This window comes from Pongo pygmaeus, chromosome 3, assembly GCF_028885625.2.
Source record: "Pongo pygmaeus isolate AG05252 chromosome 3, NHGRI_mPonPyg2-v2.0_pri, whole genome shotgun sequence".
Classification (NCBI taxonomy): Eukaryota; Metazoa; Chordata; class Mammalia; order Primates; family Hominidae; genus Pongo; species Pongo pygmaeus.
In genome coordinates, this window is record NC_072376.2 from 131,383,914 (window position 1) to 131,402,938 (window position 19,025).

Below are 19,025 nucleotides of genomic sequence, written 5' to 3' on the forward strand. Positions count from 1 at the left end.
CCAGCCACCTTTTATTAAGCTAGACATTAAACAGGTTTGAAAAAATGTAAAACAATGTCACTCTTCTTAAAAAAAAAGCTATCTTTGGAAAATACAGTTTTTTTTATACAATATACTGCTTATGATAACATGTAATAGAATATTTACTTATTTTTAAATGAATTAATCAGTAAGTATCTCAGTTTTTATCTTAATGATAGTTTTAATTTCTAATATGGTAAATAATGATTGATATAATCCACATAAACATAAATTAAGCTCTTTGAGGTCCTCAGTTTTTAAGAGGGAAAGGTGTCCTTGACCCAAATGTGTGAGAATCACTGAATTATTTCATTTCCTTTGAATTGCAATTGAGGAATCTCTAATACAGTGTGGCTAGATGACTCAATTCAAGTCAGAAAGCTAGTTCATTTTGATGACTTCAGAATTTTAAAAACCTATTTTATATTTGTAAACAAAAATTTTAATTTGATAAATGATTTTGCTGAATTCTATTGCAGTATTATGGCTACTTATAGTAAAGTAATTATAAGGCTCTTTTGACATTTTAAAATCTTTGAAAAAACTCCACATAATGCATCCTATCAAACTATATTTATTGCAAGTCCCAGTTTCTTTGAGAAAGATGGATAGTACCCATTCAGAATCAGAACTATATCTTGGATAAGTTAGCAATCCTTTCTCCAGCTCTATTGTTTTGTTGAGTTCCACAGGGTCTTAAGAAAATGAATGCTAATATCAGAAAGTTTTTTCATTTCAAAATAAGGAATGTGTCTGCAATGCTCTATTTATATAATACATAAAACACATAAATTTTATAACTTTATAAGCTTATAAGGCATATTTCCTGGATTTTCTACTAAAGTTTTGAGGCTCTCCTGAGATATTTAGGCATATTTCCCTGATTTTCTACTAAAGTTTTGAGGCTATCCTGAGATATTTAAGTGTCATATTCTAAAAACACAATTTAAAATGATTTGAGACAATTCTTCAGCCTAAATTCCAAATTTGTCTTTAGATGTAACTGCAACACAATCCCCAAAATTAATTAGTCATATGCACTATAATCCCTCTAGTATCTCCAAGAATTTGGCATCCTTCATGGCACAAAATTTTTGATGCCATCATGTAATCAGTGTGTTGTTCCACACCAATAGACACAAAAATCATAGAGTACTTGCAATAAATAGAAACTGTTTTACATAGCATCTTGGTGAGGTAAGCTTGTATTAAATCCCTTTAACAAAATAAGAAACTAAGCTGTAGAGACCTGTTCAGGCTTGCCTAGGGTAAGTCATAGAATTACTGCTGAAGCTGAGGATACAAATTTACATAGTTTTTGGAGTTTGTGACTACACAATAATGGTATCCTCTTGCAGTTGGAATCAAGATATACTTGAGATATATTTTACTCTACATTATATTTGCGTACCTCGGGTAACATGAGTAAAGGACATGACTTAGTAGCATGAGTTAATTTATTCAGAAACTAGAATTCTCTTACCTTTTTTCCTCTAATTAATTAGCGTGATTACAAATAGTTTCCTTTGAGGACATGTTTAATCTACCAGTAGCTGAATACTCAAAAGGAAATTTGCTTTTTGAAAAAGAAAGAAGTGTTCAATATTTAATAAATATTAACTGAGTGACCGCCATGTGCTGGGAGTTTGAGATGTAGGGCTGAACATGACAGGCAAGGTCACTGCTCTGATAGCTTACATTTGACTAGGGGTATGCAGACTAAACAAATAAATAACTTCAGCTAATAAAGTGCTATATAAAAATAAGAGTCATAATACAAAGTGATGAGAAAGATAAGCTACTTTACATATGGTGATGAGTGAAGGCTTCTTGGGGAAGTTGACATTTGAACTGAGTTCTGAATGAGAAGCTAGTCCTGCAAACGTTGGGGAGGGGCCTTCATATACAAGGACCCGAAGTGAGAAGGAGCTGGTTGTGTCTGAGTTGGGTGAGAATATAAACAAACAGAAAGGAGTGTAGCTGTAGTTTAGTGCACCACAGTGAGATGGAGGGAGGTGGGAGTAAGTGCATCAGGGTGAGTCCAGATGGGGCAGGTTCCTGTAGACTGTGGTAGAGTTTGGATTTTATTTTAAGTGTGAATGGGAAACCTTTGGGAGATTTTAAGTTATGAGGTCACATGACATAAGGGAGACCAACTGAGTGAGAGATGACGGTGGTTTGAAGCTTGGTGATAGCTATAAAAATGGAGAAAGGTACACACATTTAGGTTATATCTTAGAGATGGTGCTGACAGGACCTGCCAATGGACTGGACATGGGAGGAGAGGGAATGAGAGAATGTATATATTTCCACACATAAAATGTTAACTATTATGTCATACCAAATGCATGATCCAAAAAGTAAAACCTAAACTTCATCAAAATTAAAACTCATTCCGTGAGGCTGGGCATGGTGGCTCCCCCTGTAAACCCAGCACTTTGGGAGGCTGAGGTGGGCAGATCTCCTGAAGTCAGGAATTTGAGACTAGCCTGGCCAACATGGTGAGACCCTGTCTCTTCTAAAAATACAAAAATTAGCCAGGCGTGGTGGTGGGTGCCTGTAATCCCAGCTACTCAGAAGGCTGAAGCAGGAGAATTACTTGAACCCGGGAAGCGGAGGTTGCAGTGAGCCAAGATCAGACCACTGCACTCCAGCTACGGACTGGGAGAAAATACTTAAAAACCACATATCCAACAAAGGACTAGTATATGGAATATACAAAAAATTTTCAAAACTCAACAGTATGAGAAAATCCAATTAGAACATGGACAAAAGACATGAAGACATATTTCATGCACACAGTAACAAAGATGGCAAATAAACACATGAAATGATGCTCAACACCATTATTCATTGGGGAAATGCAAATTAAAACCACAAGCTATCAGTTTGGTAATGAATTCCTATAATTTTATACTGCTTTGGCATCCACTTTAAATATAAGCTGGGCTTTCTCACACCGGAGGCAGGACTCTGTCACCTTGGACACAGTTTTCGGTTTGATGCTCCCTTCCCCCAGTTCCTCAATGTGGTGGATCCAGATATCTGCCTTATACAACTGCTCTCTGGTGACTACTTCCCTAGGTGGTGGCTAGATGCAGGCTGCTTGACTGGCCCTGCTGATCCTCACACATGGAACGAACTATGCAGACACGCCATAGTGACTACCTCTCCGTCACAGTGTGGCCCCCTGGAACTCATGCCTGCTTGCTTTAAATCCACCAATTAAACTCCCTGCTAGAAACTTGTTTGGATAACTCTCTGGACCCAATAAGGGTACTGGCCCACAGGTCCCTTTCTCTCCCTGACCTCTGTGTATATGGCCACCACGAGTGTCATGCGCCCTCAACCTGTAAGTAATAAAATCTTTATTTCCATCTTTGTCTCTCCTAATCATTGAAAGTGTGCTGTCTTAAAAATCCTGAATTGAAACAAACTTACATCAAAACGAGTAAAATAGGCCAGGCACACGTCTGTAATCTCAATAACCAGGCTGAGGCGGGAGGATGACTTGAGCCCAGGAGTTTGAGACTAGCTTCTTCAACATAGTAAAACCCCATCTCTGCAAAAAGAAAAAAGAAAAATCAGCCAGGCATGGTGGCAGATGCCTATAGTCCTGCTACTGGTGGCTGGTGCCCCACCCTACTTCCAGCACTGAGGTGGGCAGTTCACTTCAGCCAGGAGGTCACGCTTCAGTAAGCCTTGATTACGCTACTGAATTCCAGCCTGGGCAACAGAGAAAGACCCCGTCTCAAAACAAACAAACAAAGTAAAAGAAAAAAAAAACAAAGACAATTAAGGCTAGAAAGGATGTAGAGAAACTAGTATACGGAATATATAAAAAATTTTCAAAACTCAACAGTATGAGAAAATCCAACTAGAACATGGACAAAAGTCATGAAGACATATTTCATGCACACAGTAACACAGATGGCAAATAAACACATGAAATGATGCTCAACATCATTATTCATTGGGGAAATGCAAATTAAAACCACAAGCTATCAGTTTGGTAATGAATTCCTATAATTTTATACTGCTTTGGCATCCACTTTAAATATAAGCTGGGCTTTCTCACACCGGAGGCCATTGATACGTTGCTGGTGAGAATATAAAATGATACAGATGCTCTGAAAAACTGTTTGGCAGTTTCTTTAAAAAAGAAATATGCAAATACCATGTAACCCAGTAATTGAACTTCAGTCATCTCTTCCAAAGAAATGAAGACTTACATTAATACAAAAACCTGTACATGAATGTTTATAGTAGCTTTATTCATAACAACAAAAACTGGAAACTATTAATATATGTCCTTCATTGAGCAAATAGTTAAACAAACTATGGTACATACATACAATGGAATACTGTTCAGCAGTAAAAAAGGAATGAACTATTGATACATGCAACAACCTGGATGAATCTCCAGAGAATCATGCCGAGTGTAAAAAAGATAAGCCCTAAAATACATACTGTATTATTCCATTTCTACAGTATTCTTGAAATGTCAAAATTACAAAAATAGAGAACAGATAAGTGGTTGTTATGGGTAAAGGAGAGGGTGGCAGCAGGAGGGAAATGAGTGTGGCTATAAAAGGGCAACATGAGGGATGTTTGTGGTGATGGAAGGGATCTATCAATGCCAGTATCTTGGTTGTGATATTGGACTATAGTTTTGCAAGATATTATCACTGGGGAACTGTATAAAGGCTAACATGGGATCTTTCTGTGTTATTTCTTACAAGTGTATGAGAATCTATAATTATCTCAATATAAAAAATTTACCTTTTTAAAAAAGTTAACCATTTGACATGGTTCTAATATATATCTATATCTATATCTGTATCTATCTGTCTTTGACATGGTTCTAATATATATCTATATCTATATCTGTATCTATCTGTCTATCTATCTATCCATCTATCAATCAAATAACATCTTTCACTTAAATGCACCACAGAATTTGTCGTGGAAGTTTTGGCTAGGGCACAAGGTGAGTAAATGCAATATTTGCAAGTGAAGATTGAGACCACCTGGTTGCCGGACTTGTAGAAGTAGAGCATAACTGGCTGTAAGGCTTTAAATTACATTACCCACTTTGAAAGTCTAAACTGGTTGAGAATTAGAGGCTGGAGGAGAAAATTTTTGGAAATTATTGTTAGGCTGCGATACCACCCCTCTCCTCAAGAGGAGGGGGTAGCAGGCAGTCCCTTTTCACCATAATTCAAGGGAGGAAGCTTAAAGAGACCCACTAGAAGAACTTAAGATCTTGGAGACATCGATGTGTTGACCTCTCATTTGGAAAATCCAAAAAGCTAGAGTTGGCTAGTTCCTCAGGGGGCAGAGACAAAAAGGGGGTAATGTGAATGTTTAGAGAAGCCATTTTGTAAAAGGATTTTTGGTTTTCCTTAATTCCAGCAGTAAAATAAATATTACTTCCAAAGTTTGTTGGGGACAAACTATGTGGTTTTCCCATGAACCAAATGTGGACCACTCACTTAAAGCCAGCATGAGTCTTGTTAGGTTATGCTCAAAAGGATGGCCCATAAGGGTGAACAGTCCCTAGAGAAAGAAGCCAGGTAAATAAAGGTCCAGAAGAAACAGAGATGCATTAATCCTTGTCATGGGAACTCACAGGTTGGGTAATGTGGATCTCAGAAGAACCCATGAAAATGTTGATGAGAAAAAGAGTTAATTTTAAATATCTGTCAAGTCCAGAAAGTTTCAATGCTAGATCATGAAAAAAGTATCAGTTTAGTTTGAGCATTTCCCTTAAGCTGCTTCCATTAAATCTTCTCCTTCCCCACACTCCAAACCTGGGAAGCACTGTAAGCCTGGTGAAACCAAAGTTGGCGCATAACCATGGGGAAAGAGGGGAGCAGCCAGAGACGTGTCCTCTTGTCTCTACCTCCCAGACTTCTGGTATCATGCCTGCAACTGGCCTGGAAGTGCAGCAGGAGAGAGAAGCCTTAATTCTGTAGCCAGAATTAAATTTTAACCTCATATTTTGGTTATTAAATTGACACTAAAGGCTAAATAATCAAATAACTATTTCTAATACTTAGGAATGAACACAAAATGCATAGAAAACTGCTTAAGTTTACATTCAGGGGCAGAGGAAGAACCAAATCCATAGAAAGGGCAGTAGAAGAAAAATAATTTTTCTTAATTTTACACTATGAGTCCTACTTGTTCAATATTCTGAATAAAAAGGTTCTCTTCCTATATATCTTAGCAAAATTTTTCCAGATTATACACTAGCATATATGTGTGTGCACACATGTGTATACATACATACATTATGTGTTTCCTACCATAGTATGAATACAATATTGGTTTCCAGCAGCTGTGAATGTAGACTTAGATATGGATGTGGTAGAGGTGCTTCTTCATAGTACAATTTCCAGTTTTCCTGAATACAGTACTACCAATGTGAAACTATATTTTTGCTTGAGATAAGTATTGCCATACACAAGGTTCAGACTTCAGAGAAACAGCAAAACTATTACAGTTGGAAGGTTAAGTTGGAATCCAGTTCATATCCAGGATGAGAAAATATCCAATTTATTTCCTTTCAGTAAAGCTTTTCAAGTTTCTGTGGCCACTAGCTGAAGCTGTTTTTCTCTGCTAAATTTCACCAGAATCAACATGTTTTGGCTTATTGTACATTTGACCCATAAATGGATGGGAGAAAAAAACAGTAGATGTAATTCAAATCAGAGGGAATTCTAAATAATCAATGTCTGACCGGTGAATACTAATTCTGCTTCACTCATAAGTTATCTGATATAAATGCCCAGAGGAGAATGCTGGGAAGCCCACAATGAACAGCAACTCCAGTGACTACTTTTGGATGCACTCATTCATAATCTGAAACAGATTTAGTGTGTTTGCCATAATTTAGTTTTATCATCTTTCTTTTGAGCATATGTACAAAGATTCTCTTTCATATTCACTCAAAACTTAATTCTTTGGGGTAAAAATTACAGTATTTGTATTGGCTATAATAATGTTACATACATTTTAAAGAATGTATACAACTAAATCCATTTTTGTGGTCATCTAGTATAAAGTAAAAAAAAATTTAGTAATTTTCTAATTTATAATAACATATTTTTTAATGGCACAAAGTTTACCATTTACAAATAGTAGCGTGTAAATTTTTAGACCAGATCTTTTATTGTTCTGGGTTATAAAATGATATAAATATTTAAAATCCCAAACATATCATTAATAAAAATAAGTAGGACTTAATGATATTATATTTTCAGTATCTCTGAATGCAAGCTCTATTTCTGATTCATCATAGAATGCACTTCTTTTTTCTAATTGTTTTTACCATTTCAAATTTAACTTAGGGAGAAAACACTCAACTTCAGGGAAAGAATTAAGTTGTAAAAACAAACAAACTAAAAACACAGTGTTAAAGTATTCACACAGTTTGAATAAGCTACATTACAGAATTTCGCATTCTTTAAACACCACAAAGTTAATGCCAAGAAGTATTTGCCTGATAAACAATTTCATTTCTTACGTAAGTATGGTAACTTGTTAGAGAGATCCCTACAAGCAATTTATACATACAGCTATTTCACTTATCTTGACAAGTTTTTAACTAGTCATTTTCTGTAATGCATAGAGATACAGTGACCTGCTAAAGAAAATAAATTACAAAAGAGATAAATTACAAATTACAAATAAATTACTTTTTTTTTTTTTTTTTTTTTTTTTTTTTTGAGATGGAGTTTTGCTCTTTTGGCCAGGCTGGAATGAGTGCAGTGGCACGATTTCGGCTCACTGCAACCTCCACCTACTGGGTTCAAGCAATTCTTCTGCCTCAGTCTCCAGAGTAGCTGGGATTACAGGTACGCAACACCTTCCCCAGCTAACTTTTGTATTTTTAGTAGAGATGGGGTTTTGCCATGTTGGCCAGGCTGGTCTCAAACTCCTGACCTCAGGCGACACCCGCCTTGGCCTCCCAAAGTGCTGGGATTATAGGTGTAAGCCACCATGCCCGGACTACTTTCATTTTAAAGGTATATTTCATTTTACTCAATTTTTTATCCCACAAATATTTAAGATAGGTGCATTATTAATATTTTTTTAGATAGGAATAAATTTATAGGGAATGTTTCAGTAATTTTATATAAATAATAAAACTTTTAACGAAAGTAGTATTTTATATGCATTTCCTTCCTAGTTATAGGTATTTTTTAAAGCCTATTACTTTTCTGTCTTTAAAAATGTAGTAAACATTTTTTTTTACAAACTTGTAATGCTGTGTAGCATGAATTAAAAGAAATTCAGGATAGGCTAGGTGCAGTGGCTCATACCTGTAATCCCAGCACTTTAGGAGATCAAGGCAGGAGGATCGCTTGAGGCCAGGGAGTTTGAGAACATCGTGCATCACATAGTGAGACCCCTGTCTCTAGAAAAAATAAAATAAAAAATTAGCTGGGTGTGGTGATGTGCGCCTGTTGTCCTAGCTACTTGGGAGGCTGAAGTGAGAGGATTACTTGAGCCCAGGAGTTTGAGATTATAGTGAGCTGTGATCACACCACTGTACTCCAGCCTGGGCAGCAGAGCAAGAGATTCTTTTTGAAAAAAAAAAGAAGAAAGAAAAAAAGAAAAAGAGAGAGACACAGAGAGAAAGAAAGAAAGAGAGAGAGAAAGAAAGAAAGAGAAAGAGGAAAGGAAAGGAAAGAAAGAAGAGGAGGAGGAAGAAGAAGAAAGGAGGAGGAGGAGGAGGAAGGAATCAGGGATGAGTCCACTTGTTGGACCTTGTAGTATTTACCTCTGAAACTGTTATTTTGGTCTCAGAAATAAAGTAGAATTTGTATCAATGACATTTATATATTGCCCAAACCATGTCTTTCTTTCTTGTCTCATTCCTTTTTCTATAAATCAATTTAGAAAAAAATCTTTTCCACACTTTGTCTTTTGGTTTGTCCTTTACTTTTTTGGTCTTCCAGTCTATTAATGACACAATTTGTGAGTACCTGTCTTTCTCCTCTTCAGATTGCTTTCCTTTATGCTATACAATGCTATGTTCTTATTTTCTAAGTTTTTTGTAGTTGTCATGAGAAATTACCTTGATGCAATGGTGACCTCCAAGTATACTACAAGGCAAGCTATCCCGGAAGTCACAAAACAGGCTCAAAGATCAAATGAAGATGTTTGAATCACATAGTTTATTAAATCACTTTAAAGCACATAATCTGAAGCAAGAGGAAAGAGATGGGGTAACTTTCCACACTTAGGATAGGGTTCAAGTGGGAAGGACCACACGAGGTGAATCCTCAGTTATGCTATGTTCATACATCCTGTGTCTCTCTCCATCTGCAGCATCAGCCTTCTTCACTGATGGTCAGATTGAAGTTTGAGCCAGGTCAACAGACATAAGGTGCTTGGGGCCAATGATACACACTTGCTCTATTAAAGAGAGACAGTGACAAGTACGCCTGGCCACAGCCATAACTTGTCAATCAGTCTGCAAAAAGCTAAGGGTACTATAAGGATTTCTTAGGTAGAGCACATGTGGGCCCAGAGTAGGACCATAAGTGGCTGGCATAAGTGGCTGGTTCTTTCCATCCCTTTCCATCTATAAATAATATAGTAATATAGTAAAGATATTTAATATAGTAAATATAATAAATATAATAATATAGTAATACAGTAAATATAATAATATAGTACATATCAGTCTATATTTAGTATATTATGAATTCTACCTATGTCTCACAAGCTACTCGCTTACTCATTATCTGTGCTTAGCACATCCTATGGGATTAATCCACCTCATTCTGTGCTCTACAACAGAACTGAAATTTCTCAATTAATAGAGCAAACTCATGTTACACTAATCAACCTTTAAATATTTTCTCATGTATGCAGTTAAATGTATTGACATTACTTGTAACATTTTTGTATTATTTTATTCTATTTACCTTGTCATTTCTCACTTTCCTTACAGTTTTTGTCATTTTGAAGAAACCAACAGGGATGTTTGGTGCAAATTCTCAAAATAATTCAATCCAATTCAATTCTCCACATTTCCATTTGACATTGACATACAGGCTGTGAAATATATCTCTTCTTACTTTACATTCCAGAAAATCAAGCCTTTAAAATTATTTTTACATGCCTGGGTGCGCTGGCTCACACTTATGATCCCAGCACTTTGGGAGGCTGAGGCGGGCAGATCACCTGAGGTCAGGAGTTTGAGACCAGCCTAGCCAACGTGGTGAAACCCCATCTCTACTAAAAATACAAAAATTAGCCAGGTGTGGTGGCTGGTGCCTGTAATCCCAGCTACTTGGGAGGCTGAGGTAGGAGAATTGCTGGAACCTGGAAGGCGGAGGTTGCAGTGAGCCGATATCGTGCCATTGCACTCCACCCTGGGCGACAACAGGAAACTCTGTCTCAAAATAAATAAATAAATTAAATAAAATTATTTTTATGTAATCGCAGTATCCTTTAAAAATGTATTGACAAGTGATGAGAAAACAATCTTCATCTCTGTTTCTTATGTAGTTCATTAATTTGACATATGAGGCTTGATAAACATTTTCTCGTGCCACACGTGCACTAGACCTCAGCAGTTGTCCTGCTGAGCACAATAAATTCATGAACTGGGGAGTCTTCTGCACTTAATGACTATAAATAAAGCTCCAAGGATGATGTAAAATGCTAGGGGCTCTCTTCCAATTTCTACCCAATATAGGTACTCACAGTTTTTCCAACAAAGCTCAGAAAAGTTAGCGAGTTATCCTCAACCAACAGGTTCATCAATAAGCATCTACTGAGTGTCCATTCTTTACAAGGCACTGGAAGAAAACAGAACTTATCACCGGATTCTGACACTCATTTTATCTTATGTGAATTCCTGAAAAAAACTTTCTGCTTACAAAATGTATTTTTAGAAAAGTCACTTTGGAGCCCATCTCTTCATTGTAGGAGAATTTTCTCTTACTCAATTATAAATTTACAACAAGTACAAGAAAAAAGGCATGTTTAGGAAAAAAGACAAAACTTTAATGTGCTTATAAGATTGGGTAGATAAAGGAGAATAGAGCAGGCTGAGTGTTTTAGGCCATTCTTGCATTGTTGTAAGGAAATACCTGAGACTGGATAATATATAAAGAGAAGAGGTTTAACTGGTTTAGGGTTCTTCAGGCAGTACAGGAAGCATGGTTTTGGCATCTGTTTGGCTTCTGGGGAAGCCTCAGGAAGCTTACAACCATGGCAAAGGCAAAGAGGGAGCAGGCATGTCACATAGCCAGAGCAGAGGCAAGAGAGACAGAGAGTGGGGCAGGGGGAGGTGCCACACACTTTTAAACCACAAGATCTCAAGTGAACTCAGATAGAGAGCTCTTATTACCAAGGAAATGGCCCAAGCCATTCATGAGGGATCTGCTCCCGTGATCCAAACACCTACCACCAGGCCCTACCTCCAACATCAGGGATTACAATTCAACATGAGATTTGGTGGGGACATATATTTACACTCTATTAGTGAGGCAGCAAATTATTGTATAAAATGCTAAGTGGTTTAGAAATTTATCCCCTTGAACCCAGACATATGCTATCTAATATGGTAGCTACTACCCAAATACAACTAATTACATTTAATTAATTACAATTAAAGATTCAGTAATCTTTATTTTAAAATAATAATACACTAGCCACATTTTAAGTGTTCAGTAGACACATATGGCCGGTGGCTACCATATTGATTAGTATAGAAATAAATGTTAGTAGAACATTTCTATTATTACAGAAAGTTTTATTGGATAGTACTGTCCTAGATATTCAGGAAATATAAAAAAAATTTGAGCAGAGTTTAAAATGATAAAATTACAATTTCCCACAAATATCTAGGAAAAATTGGATAGATTGGAAAAAGATAAGACAATTAGGATACTAAACAGAACACATGTCATCCACAGGTTGTGGTTATAGAAATGAAGAACGGTATGTGTCAGTGGTGCAACCAGAAGCAGAACTACAGTCACAGAGCAGATATGGAGGCTGAAGGAGAGGTGGAATGCTTCTTGTTTAGGAAAATGGGTGGATATTGACCCTATTTTCTGAAATAGGAAATGCTAGAGGAGTGAAATTGATTTTTTTTAGTGGATGATAAATTTAGGTTTTATTCATGTTAAGTTTGAGATTGTCTTAGTCCAGTTGTGCTGCTGTAATAAAATACCACAGACTGGGTAATTTATGGAGAACAGAAACGTATTTCTAACAGTTTTGGAGTCTGGGAAGTCCAGGATCAAGTTGCCAGCAGGTTTGTTGTCTGGTGAAGGTCCAGTTTCTGCTTTCAAGATGGCATCTTGAATGCTGCAACCTCCAGAGGGGAGGAATGCTATTCTACATGGTAGAGGGTAGAAGGGCAGAAAAGGAACTCTCTCTGACAAACCCTTTTTATAAGAGTACCTAATCCCATTCATGAGGGCAGAGCCCGGTATAATTAAATCACCTTCCATACACCACACCTCCCAATATTGTTGTATTGGGGATTAAGTTTCAATACGAATTTTTGGAGGAGACAAAAACCTACTGCCAGCCTCCACCTCCAAATTGGGGATTACAATTCAACATGAGACTGGGCAGGAACTTACATTCAAACTGTATCAGTGAGGCAACAAAGTATTGTATAAAATGCTAAGTGGTTTAGGTATTTATACTCTTGAACCCAGACATGTGCTGATTAGTACAGTAGCTACTAGCTATGTAAACCATAGCAGAGATTGTGGAGGGCATTCTAGTAAGATGTATAACAGGCAACTAGCTACACAGGCAGTCCCTAACTAACATAGGTTCCACTTATGATTTTTTTTTGGTTTTTTTTTTTTGAGATACAGTTTCGCTCCTGTCGCCCAGGCTGGAGTGCAATGGTGCCATCTCAGCTCACTGCAGCGTCCGCCTCCCCAGTTCAAGCGATTCTCCTGCCTCAGCCTCCCAAGTAGCTGGGATTACAGGCGCCCAACACCTCGCCTGGCTAATTTTTGTATTTTTAGTAGAGATGGGGTTTCACCATGTTGGCCAGGCTGACCTCCTGACCTCTGTTGATTCGCTGGCCTTGGCCTCCCAAAGTGCTAGGATTACAGGCGTAAGCCACCGCGCCTGGCCCTAACGATTTTTTGACTTACAATGGATTTATTGGGACATAGCCCCTTCATAAGTTGGGGAGCATCATGAGTTGTAGAGTATAGGTTTGGAGGAGTCAGTCTCCAGGAGCCTGGGGAGAGATGCATAAATTATAATGTGGATCTCTCTTTACTTCCTTAAATTAAGTGCCTAGAAGTAAATTGCTTCTTCAAAAAGTATGAATTTTATGTGAGGACTTTCCAAATTTCTTCCCCCTCTTCCTGCCACACACACTCCCTAGTGGCCTTTATGTTGTCATAATGAACAGATTTTACTGATGGGCATGTAAAATTCTCTACAAGTATGCTGATGTGGTCTGGTGTTTTAAAATTCATTAGTTGGGAGACAGATTTCAAAATTATATCCCCTTCTTTGTAAAAACTGCAACAACCCTCTGCCCAACTCCAACAGTTTTGTAAATATTACATGGAAGTACATATCTGCATCAGTACAGTTCCAGGCAGGAAAACAAATCATTAAAAGTATTTTAAACAGACACCATTCACTGTGGAGACATAGTTAAGCAGATACTGAAGGCTAGAAGAGCAAAAAGGGAGAAGTAAGATTAAATCAGAAATTTTAAACTGCAGGATGGCTACCAGTCCTTGAGCTGGTGGAACAGAAGGTAGAAGTAGTATTATCATAGCACAAGAGCAAACTCACTCACTGTTAAGGGTGTCACTTTCTTAAGGTAAGGAAAGGAGGGGCTGCTCCAACTGGCTCTAGACTTTGTAAGGGACATAGCCATTGCTCTAGATGCCAGAAGCAGAGAGTAAAATAAATGGACCATAGCTTTCCCATGTTCCACCTTTTGATTTCCTGCCTGTGCCTCCTGTGGGCAGAGTCTTACAGGAAGCCATTTAACAAGGAAGGCTGGGAAACGTAGTTTGCGGATTCCCTGCCTAGCCATCATCTCGAAGCAGAGGGTAGGTGAGTATGCGGTTCAAGATTACAGGCAAGTAACCTGCATAGCACCTAATCAGGAAAAAAAAAATCCTCCATTAGACAGTAAACTCCATAAAGAAAAACTGAGTTTAGTTTTTAATCTTTGACAGACTTTATAGACTCTAAGGCCTATCACAGTGCTTGCCATATAAAATGCTCAATCAATATCAACAGATATTTAAGTGAATAAATGCTTATTCTCACCATTGGTAAAATTTAAATCAGTATTCAACTTAAATGGTTGCCAGATAATACAACTGATTTTTAAAGAAATACACTTTAACTCATATGGACATAAATATTTTACAGTATCCAAGTAGTGCTGACATTACTCAAGGAATTGTTTAGGACTATTCGTTCAAAATTGACTTTCAGACCTAGTTCTTGGGAAATACATTATAATTATTTCTATAAAAGTGGGCATGACTAGTGGAATCTAGTCTTGCCCACTTTTGGCCCAGCCTGACTCAACTGGTTTTGATCTGGATGACTTAATATTATTTCTGAAAATTAAATCCACTCTGAAAGAACAGACTTATTACTAATTTTGTTAAGTACTTACCGCGATTTCCAATTAAACTTGAGGCAACATGATGTCTTAGTCCACTTCCGCCACTGTGAGTTTGAAATAAAATGGCAAATGTGAATAATAATGGTAATAACTCAAATAAGACTTTGGCCTTTGCTGCCATCCTATGAAGACAGAATCACCACCTGCCAGCCCTCACTCCTCACCCCCGCAATCCGAGTAATTTCAGGAAGATATTTGTTTCCTTACCCTTGGGTTATTTTCAGTTAAGACAAATGTACAAGCACAAAAAGGAGTCCCTTAGCTTCTGACTCCTAGGACATAAACCAAGACACACTTTACTATCACACACTCATTTCCCTAAAAGGAAGAAGCCAAAAAATGCATACTATAGTAAAATGGGAAACATTTCAAGGGACAGTAAAGTGTGGGGAAGAGTGGGCAGATGTTGTGGCTGTTACCTGCGTGAAGGTAAATAAAATATTAACAATAATAAGCACTTCTACACCGCTATGTGCCAGGTGCTATTTATCCTTTCAATCACAGCTCTGTGAGGTAGACACTTAGAACTCCCATTTTACAGATGAGAAAACTGAGGCTCACGAAGGTGGTTAACTAGCCAAGGCCACTCGGCTAGGAAGTGAGAGGCCAAGGTTCAATCCTAGGCAATCTGGCTTAAGTTTGTGTTCTGTTAAAAAAAAAAAAAAAATTAAAGGTATCTGGCAATTTTTTAAACGTCAGGACTGTCATCTGTGGAATCAATTGAAAAGGGAATCAACACTTCAGAGACTGTAATACACCAAGGGAACCTGCTATCCTGGGAAAGAGAGATAAAGGAGAAGTCAGCTGACTGTCCTCCTTCAGACTAGCTCAGACCACCCCAACCCGCGAGGGCCCTGGAGACCCCTGTGGCGCCACAGACCCCTTACCGGGTCCCTTCCAAGTGGCGTCACAGAGCAAGCTTCCAGAAGGAGGCGGGACTTCCGGGCCAAGCGAGCCAATTCCGGCCGCGCCGGAAGTCTCTTCTGAGGAAAGATGTGAGGATACTCTGTTCATAAGCTCCCGGTGAATATTGTGTTCCACAGGCTCGGAAGAAAGGTTGGACAAGGGTTCACTGGCGATTGAGAAGTAATCGGGGTAGTGAAAAGCAGGAGTTGGAACATGGATAGCCGCTTGCAGGAGATCCGGGAGCGGCAGAAGTTACGGCGACAGCTCCTCGCGCAGCAGGTCCGCGGCCCTGGTGGCCCCTGCGGGAGGGATCGAGAATGCGAGTGCGCGGCCGCCTCCTCCCTCCACACCCCGCCTTTTTCTGTCCCCTCTCTACCTGCCGCTGTTAAGGCCTTTCTGGTCCTGTGATCCTGATCCCTGGTTCTCCCTTTGTAGTTCTCAATTTTCGCGGTGCTGCGAATGTTTTTCCAGTTCCTTCCGCGGTCTTTGTGATGCTAAACCGAATGCCAGGATTAGCCTTTAAGCTTTGTGGAACTCCCACCGAGTGTCTGGCATGTTCACGCCAGGATGAGTGTCATGTTATCCCCTACATTTCTCTTCACTATTTAAATGGTCATCTATTTCTTACTTTTCTTCGTCGTCAGCTCCAAATTCTTGAGATTGTGGTTTCATTATGAAATACGTTTAGATTATTTTCTTTGACATCTTTCTGAAGACAACACTGGAAGTAGCCTGAGTGTAAATTTTAGATTCTGCATCTTATTTAGAGTATCCTTCTCACATTCACAGTTAATATTTGAAATCTTACTCTGTGTTAGTCACAATAATCTCCTGAAACAGGTATTATTACCTTCACTTATCAAGTAATGAAATAGGCTCCATAGATTAAGGAATTTTACTCCTAGTCGCTCACTTCTCTGCTTGGAAATAGAACCTAGGTTTGTCTTCCCAAAGCTTGTCTTGTAAACCATCGTGTTTCACTTCTTTCTTGTGTATGAGTAAGTTAACATTTGCTGATTAGTAGAGTGCACATGCAGAAAATACAGATTGTGCACATTTCTACTTAAGATCGAGGCTGTGTTTTCCATTCTACTACTCAGATCAGTAAAAGTGATAGGAGCAATGCTCATAGACTGTAATTAGTCATCTTGCTGTTATTTTTTAGTAATGAAACTTGGTTTTAGTAAATGGACTTCTGAAACCTATCCTTTTTATGATCTGATGAACAGATTTGTGGAATATGGCTAAAACCGTGGGAACTTGGAATCAGATTTGTTCCTTTGTTCCTTATCCCGCTGGCATTACGATCTTGGGCAAATCAAGTATCTTTTTAAGTCTTCTTTTCCCCAACTTCTTTTATCGTATTATCTTCAAAAATGTTAAGTAGCTCTTTGTTGCTACCACAGAAGATGTTTTACTCCTTAATATTGAATTTAAACTTCTATTTGACTCAAGACACATTCATAGGACAATTATTTGTTGAGTGTTTTACACTCAGCAGATGCCAGGGGCTCTAGCTTTTAAAGTCTTTTATGAATTGGTTGCAGTCTGCTTAGCCAGCCTTATAACCATTATTTGTTTACATTTGTTTGTATTTTGCAAAATTTTCCCAACTGCCAAACAAAATTTATGTTACCATTTTAAGGTAGTAAAATTCAGCCTTGTGTCTATAAATAGTAAGACTTAGCTTGAGTAAAACTGGATAGATTTTTATTAGAGCATAGAATAAATAAGTTACATAATATAAGTTGATGCCTACAAAATGTTTAACATGGTACCCACAACCCTGTGCAAACACTGTCTTATCTGCTTTTTTTAGTTATTGCTATTGCAGGTTGAATATCTCTTAGCTGAAATGCTTGGGCCAGAAGTGTTTTGGATTTCAGATTTTTTTCAGGATTTGGAATATTTGCATATTACTTACTGGTTGAGCATGCCAAATACCAAAACTCAGAATCTGAATGCTTCAGTGACCATTTCCTTTGGATGTCATGTCACTACTCAAAAAGTTGCAGATTTTGGAGCATTTTGGATTTTGGATTTTCAGATTTGGAATGCTCAATTTGTATTAAATCATGTATATTACTTCACAGGAAATTGCCTAAGTGTCTTATTTTCAAATACAGATGGTTCCAGACTTACTGTCATTTGACTTAACAATCAACTTTATGATGGTTTGAGAGTAATAGGCATCCAGGCTGCTCATTGACTTACGATGGAGTTATGTCCTGATAAACCCATCATAAGTGGAAAATATTGTAAGTTGAAAACGCACTTACAACGTTTATTTTGAAACAGATTTACTTTCAACTTACAATGGGTTTATCAGGACATAACCTCATCATAAATCAAGGAGCAGCTGTATAACTGAAAGCATAAAATGTTTTGCCAGCTGTCAAACTCATTCTTAATTAATGCAGTTTTTTTCCAGGGTTTTTCCAGTTTGTCTTGCAAGCTGATTAATTCATTGTTTTGTGTGTGTGTGTGTGTGAATTAAGGTGTTTTTGTTTTTTAAGTATTTAATATATTAAATGCTGCTACAAATGCCCAGAAAGGCTATCCAGTGCATTGTAATCTAATTTCTGATTTTGCCTTTTCTCAGTTGGGAGCTGAAAGTGCCGACAGCATTGGTGCCGTGTTAAATAGCAAAGATGAGCAGAGAGAAATTGCTGAAACAAGAGAAACTTGCAGGTCAGTCAAATAATTCTTTTTTTTTTTTTTTTGAGACAGGGTTTCACTCTGTTGCTTAGGCTGGATAGGCTGGAGTACAGTAGCATGATTATGGCTCACTGCAGGGTTGACTTCCTGGGCTCAAGTGGTACACCTGCCTTGGCCTCCCAAAGTGCTGAGATTACAGGTATGAGCCACTGCCGAGGCAGGTGGATCACTTGAGCCCAGGAAGTCAGGAGTTCGAGGCCAGTCTGGCCAACATGGTGAAACCCCATCTCTACTAAAAATACAAAAATTAGCCAGATGTGGTGGTGGGCTCCTGTAATCCCAGCTACTCGGGAGGCTGAGGCAGTAGAATTGCTGGAAACCGGGAGGCAGAGATTGTAGTGAGCTGAGCCAAGATTGTGCCACTGCACTCCAGCCTGGGAGACAGAGTGAGACTCCATCTCAAAAAAAAAAAAAAATGTGAAAGGATTACTGTTTTAATAAATAACCCTAGGTAGGTATGCAGTGTATTAAGAAAAGCATCAAAATAATGATTTTAGACACAATGGTTTTTATTGTCAGTTCATTAATTATGAAATATTTGTTTTCTGAGGATAGTAAGTTCCCATTTGTAAAGTACTTAGAAAATGGAATGTTAGACTAAGAATTAGCATATATACTATAAAGAAACAAGTATATTTAAAAATTTTTTTTTGGAGTTGGAGTCTCTGTCGCCAGGCTTGAGTGCAGTGGCGTGGTCTCGGCTCACTGCAAC

General features: G+C 38.0%; 1 protein-coding gene and 1 long non-coding RNA gene across 5 annotated transcripts in view; one reads left to right on the forward strand and one right to left on the reverse strand.

Moving 5' to 3' along the window:
• On the reverse strand, positions 1 to 16,074 carry LOC129035734 (uncharacterized). 3 transcript variants are annotated; one of them, XR_010126104.1, is made up of 6 exons: positions 15,972 to 16,074; positions 10,750 to 15,894; positions 9,966 to 10,435; positions 8,352 to 8,446; positions 5,835 to 5,960; positions 1 to 3,583 (listed from the first exon to the last, which is right to left on the reverse strand). It is a non-coding gene; the product is annotated as an uncharacterized LOC129035734 (long non-coding RNA). The 3 variants fall into 3 exon arrangements; XR_010126106.1 differs by lacking the exons at positions 1 to 3,583; positions 5,835 to 5,960; positions 8,352 to 8,446 and adding an exon at positions 9,187 to 9,450; XR_010126105.1 differs by lacking the exons at positions 1 to 3,583; positions 5,835 to 5,960; positions 8,352 to 8,446 and having other exon boundaries at positions 9,187 to 10,435.
• Positions 15,594 to 19,025, forward strand: part of METTL14 (methyltransferase 14, N6-adenosine-methyltransferase subunit) — a 26,120-nt gene continuing 22,688 nt past the window's right edge. The window contains exons 1-2 of one of the 2 annotated variants that reach the window (XM_054486498.2): positions 15,594 to 15,874; positions 18,198 to 18,286. In XM_054486498.2, coding sequence (XP_054342473.1) covers positions 15,809 to 15,874; positions 18,198 to 18,286 — 155 coding nt within the window. In that variant the 5' untranslated portion in view covers positions 15,594 to 15,808. The remainder of the gene's footprint in view (positions 15,875 to 18,197; positions 18,287 to 19,025) is intronic. The other variant, XM_063664058.1, reaches the window with a different exon arrangement.